The sequence below is a fragment of the Pelobates fuscus genome, chromosome 13 (genome assembly GCF_036172605.1).
Source record: "Pelobates fuscus isolate aPelFus1 chromosome 13, aPelFus1.pri, whole genome shotgun sequence".
NCBI classification, from domain to species: Eukaryota; Metazoa; Chordata; class Amphibia; order Anura; family Pelobatidae; genus Pelobates; species Pelobates fuscus.
The window spans coordinates 65,596,613-65,611,323 of NC_086329.1; the positions used below are offsets into that span (position 1 = coordinate 65,596,613).

The following is a 14,711-nucleotide window of genomic DNA, read 5'->3' on the forward strand; positions in this document are numbered from 1 at the left end:
CTTGAATATTGGTGGCGCTTTGTTCAAGATCCTTATGGCAGCGGATCCATTGTGAATGTTGATCGTTATTATTCGGATCCTTCTCTCCTGCATGACCAAAGAAAGAGGTCTTGTTGGGAGTTTTATTTGTCTATCTTTATGCTAATTGGTTGATTTATTTTTTATTTTTTACTAGTTATGTTAATGGTTTCTTTGCTGCGGGAGGGTTCAGTAAAGTAGATAAAGCAAATATCCTATCCACCCCCTGTGGGTTCTGGTGACTATAGTGTCCCTTTAAGTTCTGTAATTTTTGTCGCTGAAAATAAAGCTTTGTTTAAAAAATAAATAAATACTGGCACCTAACTTTTTAGCTGGCTCCTAGATTTAACCCATTAAGGACTGAGCCAAGTGTACACGTTGTGATCAAAACAAAACGTAAACAAAAACTTGAATTTGCGCTATATGTCTGTTCAGGCATAATTCACCTCTTTCATATTATGTGCACCCACACTTATTATATATAATTTTATTCAGGGTAAACAGTGCTTTCACTTAACATAAAATATTTAGGTATAAAACATAATTTAATATGAATAAAATATAAAAAAAAATGGGAGAAAATAAGAATTTTAAAATTTATTTTAGTTCTACGTGACATTCTAACTGTGAATGTCATAATACTGTTTTATTTTACTGCAATAAAATACACATATTTGTATTCAGCGATATCTCACGTGTAAAACAGTACCCCCCTATGTACAAGTTTTATGGTGTTTTGGGAAGTTACAGGGTCAAATATAGCATGTTACATTTTTCAGTTTTTTCACACTGAAATTCACCAGATTGGTTATGTTGCTTTGAGACTGTATGGTAGCCCAATAATGAAAATTACCCCTATGATGGCATACCATTTGCATTAGTAGACAACCCAAGGTATTGCAAATGGGGCATGCCCAGTCTTTTTTAGTAGCCACATGGTCACAAACACTGGCCAAAGTTAGTGTCACTATTTGAAAATGCAAAAAACTAATTTGAACGTAAATTTTGGCCAGTGTTTGTGACTAAGTGGCTACTAAAAAAGACTGGACATACCCTATTTGCAATACCTTGGGTTGTCTTCTTTTGCAAATGGTATGCCATTATGGGGGTAATTCTCATTCCTGGGCTACCGTACGCTCTCAAAGGCAACGTAACCAATCTGGCGAATTTCAATGTGAAAAAACTGAAACGCAAGCCTTATTTGACTCTCTACCTTTTGAAAACACCAAAAAACCTGTGCATGAGGGGTACTGTTATCTTCGGGAGACTACGCTGAACACAAATATTAGTGTTTCAAAACCGTAAAACGTATCACAACAATTATATTGTCTGTGTAGGTGCCATTTGGGTGTGAAAAATGCAAAAAAATTCACTTCCACTGACAATATCGTCGTCGTAATACATTTTACTGTTTTGAAACACTAATATTTGTGTTCAGCGAAGTCTTCCAAGTAAAACAGTACCTCCCATGTACAGGTTTTATGGTGTCTTGGAAAGTAACAGGGTTAAATATAGTGCTAGCAAATTAAATTCCCTGGACTTTTGGCCTGGGTTGTCAGGCTGGTCCTGCTAATTGTAATTAATAAAATTACCTAATTATGTAAAATTATTACGTAAATATATATATGTAGAATTATTATATATATGTGTGTATATAAATATATGTGTGTGTGTGTGTGTGTATATATATATATACTTATGTATACATATATATATATATATATATATATATATATTATTTCATTCTACATGTATTTTGATATCAATATATTTATATTAATTATAAAATACAGTTAGAACGAATTTACACATATATTTTATTTATTTATGATTATTTATTAATCTAATTTAACATATTTACAGATTTATTTTATATTATAATATATATATATATATTTTTAATCAATATCATTGTACGTGTATTTATAATTATATATATATATATAATATTAAAATACACGCAGACAGTGTATGTGTATATATGTGTATGTGTATATATGTGTATATATATACATAGATCATATATATAATAAATATATATATTATCTAAGTATATATAATATTATTTTACACTGTTTTAAACTTTAATTATTTTATTTTCAGACAGCAGGGGGAGTACCTGACGGTTATGTTGTCCATGTGATCATGAGGACCTCGCAAGAACCTCGCGATCACATGGCCCAGGGGGGCCAAAGAGGAGGGAGGGGGACTCCATGGGCTCCCACGTGAGTCCCCATACCGCGATCGCCGGCGTAGGATCACCGGCGACCGGGTAAGTAGAAAGGACGGTTTGGGCGTTCTATGCCGCCCTCCGGCGTTTAGAGCTGGTTCCTTAAGGACGGCATAGAACGCCCGCCGTCCTTAAGGGGTTAAAGCAAGTCTTGATAATCTCAGCCAATCCACAGGCAAAATGCCAAGCTCTGCCAGTTAGCATTTTCTCATAGAGATGCAGTGAATCAATGCATCTCTAGGAGGAACGCTCAGCACCTCTATGCAGAGCACATTGTGCTGCACTGACCCCCTCTAGTGGACCATCTTACTGACTGCCACTAGAGGTGTTACTAGGCAGTAATGTAAACAATGACTTTTCTCTGAAAATGCAGTGCTTATGTTAAAAATCATGCAGGGACACACTATACACCAGAACAACTACATTCATCTGTTGTTGTGCTGGTTACTATAGTGACCTTTTGAGCAAGATGCATGTCTGAATCCCTTTAACCCCTTAAGGACACATGACGTGTGTGACACGTCATGATTCCATTTTATTCCAGAAGTTTGGTCCTTAAGGGGTTAAAGGACCACTCCACACCCCAAAAGCAAGTGTCACTACCTGTCACTATAGAACATGTAGGCTATATATATATATATATAGATATCTACTATAGCCTACATGTTATACATATGGGTGAGTAGTACCCTCATTTAACCCCAGTTAAATCAGCACTTTTATAAACTACCTACGTAACTCCACCCTGGCTGTCAATGAAACACTTGAGCGTGCCTGCCTCCCCCACTCTCCCTAACAAACCTCAGACCAGCTTCAGCAGCGCACAAATGGCAGGGCGCGCATGCATGAATATGCAAAAGTCTGCACAAGCTGACTCGCGCGTGCACGTGGGGACCAAGTCAGAGGCTTCTTAATGAGAAGCCTCTGGTTATTTTCCCTGTAAAGAGACTAAAAGTCTCTTCCAGGAAAAAAAAGGGGAGGGCTTACAAAGGCTGCAGTCATAAGAACGGCAGCTTTTGTAATCTATTTTAGATTATACTCCCAATGAATATATGCATAAAAATATGCATGCATATATTCATTGGGGGTATATCGACTAAACTGTGAGGGTTTTTGGGGGAGGGTGGGTTAGAAGAGCGAAGTGGTCCTTTAATGTTTGACATGTTATTTTGTTGTTAATAGATATACACACATGCACAGACCCTTTGAAACTGCCTAGGAGGTAGAAAATAGGATCACATTACTTACAGTTCATCCAGGCAGTCAGGTGACTGCTTCAATCTGTTCCCAGCAATGAGGTAGCTGTAAATTTCAGAATTCTCAATGCCAGCATACGGAGTCTGTCCCAGTGTTGTTATTTCCCACAAAGTGACACCAAATGCCCACTAAGTGACAAGCATAAAAAATGTGTTAGAACAAAACACTAACGGTGCAGGAAATCAGAAACTGATTAAAAAGCTTCAAGATTTGATTTTCACAAACAGTATTACACTTGTTAAATTTAACAAAACTGTCTATGCTGCTGATCCAAACACAATTTGAATTGATGAATAAAGCCACAAAAAGGGAAAAATATTCCTTCTTGATTCTACAATGACAATCATATTTCTGTTCACAGGCCTATTAAAAAAAAACTTCCCTGAATAGTCTGTCTTTCCAAAAATACCTCCAGAACCTGAAACCTCATCCCCAAAACTTCACTTTGCAGAAACGTTTGGGGCCAGAAAAATCTTCTTGTCACCTTAGTCTATCACTTAGTAGGTTGTTTCATTCTAAGGGGCATTGGATCAGTGTAGTGTTTTTTGTGTACAACATTTGAAGGAAATTAGTTGTGTATGTTTGTTTATTTTACCGAGTAGTATAATTAAAAGTTATAAAAAAGCAAAAGCAAAAATGGCCATCGAATTCTCACAGCCTAATTTTAGCAATCTGACCTCAGATTACTTGAATATTTGAATAAATAAATATGCAATTTCATACAGTGAAAAAAAAAAATCACAACAAGAACAGTTTGTTTGCAACTTGGGTTTTCAAAATAGCTGGAGGGAGAAGGAGGAGAGAGAGAGAGATCTGTCCATGCCATATGCACATCTTGGACGGAAAGAGAAGGTACAATTGTCATCATCCGTGAAACAGGGATGTATAGTCATTACTAGAGGTTAGAGTGATCCTTAAAACAATAAAACATATGGTTTTATAAAGGAACACTCCGGGCACTAACTTGACTTTAATCTAGTTATTGTTTTTTGACTTTCTTAATATGCTGTTTTAAAAAAAAAAAAAAAAAAACAACAATACTTTTCCGATTTCAAACAAGAACATGTAAAAAAAATGCAAGCATATATCACATTAAACAGGGAAAACCTGTCACTATAGAACATGTACGCTAGAGTAGATCTCTCTCTCTCTCTCTCTCTATATATATATATATATATATATATATATATATATATATATATATATATATATTGTGACCGAAAGCATGGAATTGTGCTGGAGGGAATCTATATACCTCCCCAGATTTTGCAAGGATTCTACTTTGTGTAATTAGCCCCAGGGAAATGTGATATGTTATAATGAATGTTGCACTTTAAATATGTGTATATTTGGGCCCTGGGGTGGAGTACTTGGAGAGTAGGGTGGGCCAGTGCTCCACTCCACATTTTGGAAGTTGCTTGTAACCTACAGGTGAGAAGTCCAGTTCCAGAGTTTGAATCCTAATTTAACTCACCTGAAAAGGATTGTCAATTACCAGTGCTATTAAGTACTCCCCTGCCAAGGAAGGAGGGAGATTGTGTTTGGTTTCTGTGAGTGGAAACAGAGCTGAAAACCTGAAACAGTAAGGTTGTTTATGTTGGGAAATGGACAAGCCATCCAACCCAGTTAGCTGATTATTTTGTTTAGTTAGTGCTCAGAAGAGCAAGGCTTTTGTTTTGTATATTTTTGTTACCTTTATACCTTACTGTGCATTTATTTTGGAGCCACAATAAAAGAGCAAGTCCTTTTACCTCATCCAGCGTGTGAAGTGTCTCTAAAGCCTGACAAGACTGTGTGTAACACCCCAATCCCAGGACAAGGTACCAAGGGAAAGGAGTACTTTTGTCACAATATATATATATATATATATAACTATAGAGTCCCTTGAACAAATAAAATGACATACAAACTTAAACTATATTGTATGCATCTCTGTACAACATATACAAACTGCTATTTAGCGTACATGCTCTAGCTATGCATCCAATATTTCAAATAAATACTTCACTACCTTGCTTGGTAGTGAAGAGCTGCCCTCTCTTAAGTCGGCAGGCTTAGAGGGACACTTTTTGGTAGTTTTGGTGTATAGATAATGCCCCTGCACTCTCACTGCTCCATATTTTTGCCATTTAGTTAAATCACTTTGATTATACAACCCTAGTCACATCTCCCTATATAAAACCAAAAATAAAGTGTTCTGTGCCTTTAAGACTATAATCAATTGAATTCCTTGAGATTAATACCATATAATAGTGTAAATGATTTGGAAATATTATTCCAAATTTTATAATCAAAGTGACAAAGTGCACTTGTGAAAATCACACTTATCTTGTGTAATGTGCAAATATTAGCAATACATTATTTTCTTGCTCTCTTAGAAGTAACCCACTTGGCTTGTATCAATGTTGAAACTCTGAATCTCAAAGAGAAAAGGGAAAGAACAAACTCATAGGGCAAAAAGTATGTATACAAAAATAAAATTATATGAACCAAAACACTCACAAAGGTACAGCAATCTAGTCTGCTCTAAACTGTGATGGCATCTTTTGCAACATATGCAGACTTGAAGCTCATCACGCATCATCACGCTCGGACGTCATTACGCTCAACGGCCGTAAGAAGTGGTAGGAGATTTCAGCTCTCTGAGTCCTGTGAAGCCGGCACTCGACCCAGGGACTGGTGTACACACTGCATATTGTAGAGGAGAGGATATATGAAGGGGACTTACCTGCCTTGTAGCTGCTTTTATCCAGAGTATTAATAAAGGATTATCTATCTTCACGACAGCTTCAAGTCTGCATATGTTGCAAAAGATGCCATCACAGTTTAGAGCAGACTAGATTGCTCTACCTATGTGAGAGTTTTGGTTTATATCATTTTATTTTTGTATTTTTACACGTTACATAGATAAGTGTGATTTTCACAAGCGCACTTTGGTTAGAGCATTTTGCACTAATATTTCCAAATTCACAGCATGAGGACGTCCAGCGACGCACTAGCACAGGTTTCCTGTGCTATGGACTAGGAAGTGACCTCTAGTGGCTGTCTAGTAGACAGCCACTAGAGGTGGAGTTAAGCCTACAAGGTAATTATTGCAGTTTATGAAAAGTTGGCACCCAGACCACTCCAATGAGCAGAAGTGGTCTGGGTGCCTGGAGTGCCTGGAGTGTCCCTTTAAAGGCACAGCACACTTTATTTTTGGTTTTACGTTGTTATATGTGAGTGGAGCTTTTTCACAATATATAGTGTTGCTTATTTCTAAATATGTATATTGTATTGTAATAATCGTTTTAGTGTCATTTTATTACTTGTTTTATTACTTGTTTTTTTTGTGTACACATCTCCCTATATACACTGAAAAATAACATAGATATTCTATTTATAGGTTCCTGTATTGCATAGACTGTTTAATTTAGATTTTGTATCTCCTGCTCTGTTAATAGCCTTCTAGACTGCAGGAGTAATCCTTTGTGTGATTAAAGTTCAATTTACAGAGCATTAGATAAAATATTCTAAAGCAAGTTAAAGTCAGATTTTAAATAACAAAATGTTTAAGTAGGCTGTGAAAATCACAGCCAGTGAATGTATGGCTAGAGCTGTGTAAACAGAAACAAAGGTGATCTAACTCCTTAATGGCAGAGAATTGAGGAGTGAGACTGCAGGGGCATGATCTAGAGACGAAAAACGGTTTCAATAAGCTATTTTTTATGCCTATTATATCCCTTAAGCATCCTCTCTAGCTTATAGAATTAAAGACTACACAAGTTACATAAGAAAATTGTCTTTGTTTGTTTTTTTTGTTGTTTTTTTTTTTTGCTATGATTTATTATTTTTTTTAATTCTTTATTTTTCAGTGCAATATAGAATACATGTGATTGGTATAGCCACAACAGCCGTGTCAAGATATACAACATTCAACATTCAAATATGGTATACGTCCATATATGTTGCACCTTTTTATATATGGGTAAAGGTCAGATAGGTCTTAACGGGTTGTAGTAGGTTGGCATTAAGGGTTTATAACCCTTTAAGGTCGTTCGCAGCGTTGTTGGCGCCAGCTTTTGTTTAGGCTAGGTGGACAGGGTTGAATTCTGGGATGTCCTCGGTTGTTAAACCTGGCGTCCCCGTAATAGCCTGATAAGGTTGGACCCCCAAGATTTTGAGAGCGATCAGCCCTCTGTGTCTAGTAGTGAGTTGCTGAGGTTTGCGCTGCCTTATGTCTCGTAAGTAGGTGTGAGTTTTTGCTATGATTTAGAATAGCAATCTTGATGAATACAACAACTCCTAGCAAACGTGAATGTAACAAATCAACAGTGATTTGCAAACTTTCTGAAGTGGGTTAACAGCATTTGTTTTACTTCTGCTCTAGGAACCAGTATCAAATTTATAGCTCTGCCCAGAAATGTATTGTTCTCTGGTGAATGGGTGAGAGGCACAGAGCAACTGTAAACATTAATTTGACAAAATCACAATGATGTCAGTGTGATTCGTCTTTCTACACTCACTGCCTTGTTAAGTCTCTCAACTATGAGGACTCAGCACATCAGAGGATGCCCCAAGTCCGCTCACAAGGATGAAGTGTGTGTGTGTACTGAATGTGGTGTGTGTAAAGAGAATGTAGAATGTGTGTAGTAAATGCGGCATGTGTGTCATGGATGCAGTATGTATAGTGGATGCATTATTGTACATTTTGTGTAATGTTTGTATGCATTAGATGCAGAGTGTGTGTTTGTGTAGTGAATGTAGATGTGTATAGTGAATGCATAGTGTGTTTCTATAGTGGATGTAGAAAGTGTATTGTGAATGCAGAGTGTGTTTTTGATGTAGTGGATGTAGTGTGTGCAGAGTGAACATAGAGTGTGTGTAGTGAATGTAGTATGTTTGTTGTGAATGTGGAGTGTATACTGAATGTAGTGTGTGTAGTGAGTGCAGAGTGTGTATAGTGAATGTAGTGTGTGTGTAGTGAGTGCAGAGTGCAGAGTGTGTATAGTTAATGTAGCTTGTGTAGTGAGTGCATAGTTTGTATAGTGAATGCAAAGTGTGTATAATGAATGTAGTGCGATTTTAGTGAATGCAAACTGTGTATACTAAAGGCAGTGTGAATACTGAATGTAGTGTGATTGTGGTGAGTGCCGAGTGTTTGCTTGTGTAAGGATGCAGTGTGTGTGGGTGTGTGTGTGTAAAGTAGGGTGGGAAGCATTTTTTCACATTTATTTCTGTATATTATTATTTTATTCCCCCCTCCATGCTGGTGGTCTGGTGACTTAGTGGAGGGTACCAGCCACTGCACACTGCAGAGGAGGCCCCAGCAGCACACACTGCCTTCCCTTTCCAGCTCCTCTCTGTCTAACTCTCACGAGACCGGCCTGCGTGTTGTGCAGCACATTGCCATGGTATCCCATGGCAACGCTCTGACGGCCGCAAGGCTCGCCGAAGTTAGACAGAAAGAATCTGGAAAGAGAAGACAGTGTGCTGCTGCTGCCCCTCCCCCCCTCTGCAGTGTGCAGGTAGCAGGGGGCCCACAGTGCACATATATACATATATAGGAAGGCCATTAGGCCTCAATTTGTGGGAGGAGTTATTTGCATATTTAAACTCAAGGCTCCTACTCACCTATGCCGATCTCGCTGGTTGACAGTTACCATATGTAATGGTATTTATTAATTAATGACTTTTTGTCATAAAAAAGCATAATGAGCTTAATGCTTTAGACGCACCACGAGAGGTCAGTAAAGCATAATGAGCTTAATGCTTTAGAGGCACCACTAGGGGTCAGTGTGCTAACTCATGTGCTTCTGGCAGTGACATCACAGGCCAGCCTACTTACTGTATAAAACCAAATAGTAAGAGGAATTCACTCTCTTTTCCTTTGCTTGCATTTTAACATGTAGCTGACTGTATAGCTCCAGCCAAACAGGCTGTAGCCGTGTAAGTAATCTATTATAACAGCTAGCAACTGTTATAGCCTTTTGTAAGTAATGGTGTAGTTTGTATTGTGTAATTATTGTAGTAAATTGACATTCTGCTAGCATTTGTTTAATTGTTATTATAATTATATTTGTATTGTGTAATTATTGTAGTAAATTGACATTCTGCTAGCATTTGTTTAATTGTTATTATAATTATATTAAATATACATTTAATACTACAATGTTTTGTGTATTTCCTATTACATATTCGACCATAATACTGAACTCTAAAAAATATTAATGTTGTTATTTGTTGCTTAATTATTATATATTAATTATTAAATTAATATTCATATTTAAGTCACGACCATAACACCATAGCAATCAGCACTTCCGCCTCGGACAGTCCAGCCAAAACTTCAGCTCCAGCACCCCACTGCTCGGACCTCCGGCCTAACCCTCCAGCTTCCCTGTTGGAATCCTCCCGCCTTCCAGACACAAGACCCGGCACGCACACGAAAGTTCACATCGGGAATAAAGTTCGGTTATTCCTACGTTCGGGCCTAAAAACGCAGGGATTGGCTCCCATGTTTCACATTTTTATCACTTGCATTTCCATAAATGTACGTTCAAATATCCACCAATAGCATTCTGTCATTCTGCTGTTTTCAGTTTATAAAGTTTCCAATACAGTTTTCACGTATTAGCTGTACCTATTCGAGCATACGAATGGTCTGTTCATCTAGAATGTAGTTTGTTTACCTGACAATTTCGTTCACCTATTCCATTTGTACGCCTTTCGCACATTTTTTTCGTTAAATACTGGTTCATTTTGTCCATTATATGACACTTCGTTTAAAAATCTATTCATACACCCAATTCATATCCTAGTCACTTTCACATGTATCCTCATACTAAAATTCTCTTTTAATTAGGGGTTTCGGTAACCTATACAAACTACCTGCTCCATCCACATAGCCAAACTCACTTGCCATTTCTATGTCACGAATATTGCTTTAACTATGTCACTCTGGTTACTTTCACAACTCTGTTAAACTTTATGAGTTTCGTATCTATATTACTCAATTTCTGTCACGACTAACAGTTTATTTATTTGGTAACCCTATTCAGCGGGTTGATTTTCCCTTTCCACTATTCACACTCTATTAAACCTTATGTATTAAAACAAATTTAGTTTTCTACTTATCATTAAACTTTCTCGTAATTCTCACAAACACGTTTTACTTAGCTCTCCTACTATGTCACATCGAATTGCCTTGTTCCTGACATACAGTACCAGGTACTTGAAATTACACTCGTTACGATTACCTCAATCTCCCAAGGCCTCACTCAGCCTTCTGTTGTTATGTTAATTTCCCCGTATAAATAGGGGCTTGTCTCTAGTATGGACCAACGTACAGGTCCTCTATCACACATGTATTCTTACGTATATCTCCACTAAGAGTATGTCTATTCAATGCACGGTCTGTCATTTTCACGCTCATAGTTTTCAGTCAAACTATTTCACTCTCATACCCACTCGTATCTATCTCACCCGTAGGATACTCCAGTCTTGGACCAGTCCCATACCTAGTTTCCGCCTTTTCACCTACGGGCATATTACCTATCTCTCCCCCCGACTTCATTTTTCACAGGTATGTATCCACATGCTTACATTACTCAGTCAGAGACCAGCCCCACTAGGGCTAGGGAACTGGCTTTTAGGGTTAGATGCTGCCCCTATTACCAAATAATTATATCGGTCCCGCAAACCCCCCCCCCCCCCACAGAGTTTTGCCCAGCGGCCCAAATAAAAGTTAGCCGCCTCACACTCCCTTCTACAGGGTTTTAGTCAGGGCCTCACAAGTCACGGTCATACGTATTTAACTCTTCTACTGTCACCGAGTGGCGAACACCCCACCACAATGTCTAGTGGCCAAGAGCCCCCACGGTCCAAACCATAGATAGAACCTCTCACCGCCACTTGGCACTAGCAGGGTCTCAACTGTCACATTAGCTAATTCCTTCGCCATTCGACACTAGTCAGCAAGCCAGTTTTACGAAGATCTTAATTTTTCTGTTCCCTGTATTTTACTAATTGAGGCTCTTTTCACCAGATGTCACAAGAACTAATCCTAGATGACGACCAGCCCCTCCAAGATACGCCCAGTATGCCCGCCAGACCCGGCAGGGCAGATTTTCTCAGGTGGAAGTATTTCATTCTAGAATGGAATGGCATCTCCATGTTTATACCCCACTATCTGAGCAATCCCCAGTGATATGGACAGACGCAGCAGCCCATACCGGGTTCGCTGCAATATTTCACAACTATTGGTTCAGGGACAACTGGCCCATGGAGACAGCTGGCTTGCCGGTCTTTAGAGAAACCTTGGCTTTTTTTTTTTAATCTACCCTATCGTGGCAGCAGCCCATACCTGGGGTCATCTCTGAACCGGCAAGGCAGTCAAGTGTTATACAGACAATTTGGCGGCTTGTGAGATAATCAACAAAGGACGTTCCTTCTCGGTAATGATCATGAGGTTGGCCTGCAAATTGACCTGGCTTGCCGCCAAATCACAATTCTACCTAGTCTGCGAATACATCCCGGGGAAAAATAACACAGCAGCTGACGCACTTTCCCGATCTTGTTTTCAGGTATTCTTCAAGGTACACCCCTCCGCCAACAACCAACCATCCAGGATACCATTCCACTAACTAATTATGGACTAACTGAATAGCTACAACACGCCCAAACACTTACACACAACGCACTTTCAGCTAACACCAAGACCACTTATGACAGGGCACTAACCATTTTCCAAAAATTTGCGGCAGAATTTAAAGTACAAAGTAGTTTTTCCATGGTGGCTTTTGCCTCCTTCTGCCACTTACATCTCAAATTATCACACAACACCATCAACTATAGGAAGGCTGAACTTGATGGACACAAGTCTCTTTTCAGCTATGTAACTATAAACTATACCTCACAGGCGTACAACATCACGTTCTCAAAGGTAAATATTGCACATTATATTTTAGATAATGTGACCGCAACTTTTGAAAACAAATACACTATCAGTTCGTGTTGCACTTATGCTGCGCCACAAAAACAAATGTTTGTACCATATAGAAAAGAGAGAGAGGTAATGGGTGTGAAATAAATCACCTCCAAACCTCAAAAAAGATTACAGGGAGTAGTAGGGGCTTGACCCCCGGTAGAAAAATTAGACAGAAGGAAAGAAAGAAAATGGGAAAAGGAAATCCGCCCACTAAAAGTGGGTGGAGTCTATTCCCATTTACTGACTGCTCCCTTTAAGTACAAAGTCACATAAGTATGGTAATAAATCTTTTATTCAAATTTTAGAGTGATGTTAGTTGGTAACAAATTTACCAGAAAAAATAAATCAATTTTAATAGTAAATACACCCTACAAGTGTTTAAAGTGAAAATACAAATACAACCACCTATTAAAAACCTGGAAGGTTGCTCCTATAATAAACACCCAGATATATATACAAGGAGCCTGAATGGATGAGTATCGAGAGACCTTTGAAGGGATCAAATAAGTGACATCCACATCTCCTGAACGGGGTGAAAATACTGTCTAGTCAGGTTCTAGCAACAATAAATGGTATGGATACTTGCTGTAGAGGCAGCAGCTAAAGTATGGAGAAATAGGATATGCCGTAGTTACTTAGTGAGGACATACAGGAGAGTTCGGAATAACCTGCTCGGGGTCTGTGAGGTTACCCCTCCGTGTAGTGAGCAGCGCTAGGAGACAACAAAAGGAACTTCCCAGCAGGACCTAAAGGCTATCCAATCCGTAGTCTCGAAATTAGGGGTTGGTCCGAGCAGGGTTCAATGCCCTCTCACTTCCCCGGACCAATCCTGGAGGGGTGCCGGAATGAATTGCGGGAGATGCCCTATTAAAGAGCGTTCTGGAACCGTAAAGCTGCAGCTGCACCTGTGGATGCACCAAGAGACATTATAGCAGTGACTAAGGACATTGCCGCTCGATCTGCCATTTACGGAGACCTCCCATTCAGTGTGCTGATGGCGAGGAGGCAGCTAGCACCTATTGCACGACGGCTGCGAGATGCCGCAATTAAATACAGATGGGGAATAGAGGGCTCCCTAGCAGTTCAGAGGGGGGATGACACACTCACCTTAACCCCCTCTGGAGACAGACGACATTCCTCCAGCGGCTAAATCTATTACCCCCTGCTCCACAACGCTGACCCCCTATAGTACTACGGCACCAGCAGCAACACTTCCTAGATAGCCCAGGGAGCCCACACTAGAGAAACGACGGGAGAGTTTCTTACTCACCCAATGACCCATAGACCACGTAAGTTAGTGAAGAACCCTGTATAAGAACCCCTCCCTGGGGCACTGCATCCTCTCTATAAAGTTTAATATGCTCTAAGTTCCCTAAATTCCACAGTGCGATGTGCAGTAGCAGGCGTACTGTCTAGGGGATGGCCGCTCCGCTTTTGCACCCTGCTCCCTCTTATGCTGTGCTGGTGCCTCTGTGCGACCACCACCTCTTCCTCCAAACTGCACACGCCACTCGAATTACCTTAATTCCATGTGGGGTCTAGGACCTCATCATCCTCCACATCATCTTCCACCCACTCCTCAACCCTGCCCTCTTTGCCGGTCTTGCCCCAAATTTACTTTTTAGCACCAAAGAAATGTGAAAGCCACAGCAGTTGGCACCTGTGTTTCGTCATCATCAGAGACGTGCTGTGGTGGTCCTCGCTTGTCCACATCCTGAAACATAAGTGGTTGTGCATCAGTGCACCCAATCTCTTCCACTTCTGGGACAGGGCTAGGTGGATGGCCCACGGAAACCCTGCCAGCAGAGTCATCAAAAAGCACAAGAGACTACTGCATGACTTGTGGCTCAGACTGCTTGGCTGATTTGCAAAGGGGTGCGGTGAAAGACAGATGGCCATGGGCTGCAGGTGCCAACTCTGGGCTTTCAGCAGGGGACCCGGTGGGAGACAATGTGAAGGAACTGGAGGCACTGTCAGCCACCCAATCTACTATCACCTGTACTTGTTCTGGCCTCACCATTCGTGGAGCGGCATTCGGGCCTACCAAATAACGCTGAAGGTTCTGTCACCTACTCGCACCTGAGGGAGGTGTTTCACTTGTGCGTGTAGCTGGTACAGATCGACCACGTCCTCTCCTTGCAACAGGAGCTCCACTAAAGCCAGCAGCACCACGACCAGGGCCACGTCCCTTATTTGATGCTCTCCTCATTCTTTGCGTTCACCCACCAAACTAACAGA

General features: G+C 40.0%; 1 protein-coding gene across 1 annotated transcript in view; it reads right to left on the reverse strand.

Moving 5' to 3' along the window:
• The window catches only part of TYRO3 (TYRO3 protein tyrosine kinase), a 926,976-nt gene that overhangs the window by 39,012 nt on the left and 873,253 nt on the right, over positions 1-14,711 (reverse strand). The window contains exon 18 of the mRNA XM_063440254.1: positions 3,497-3,633. Within this exon, the coding sequence (XP_063296324.1) occupies positions 3,497-3,633 (137 nt within the window). The remainder of the gene's footprint in view (positions 1-3,496; positions 3,634-14,711) is intronic.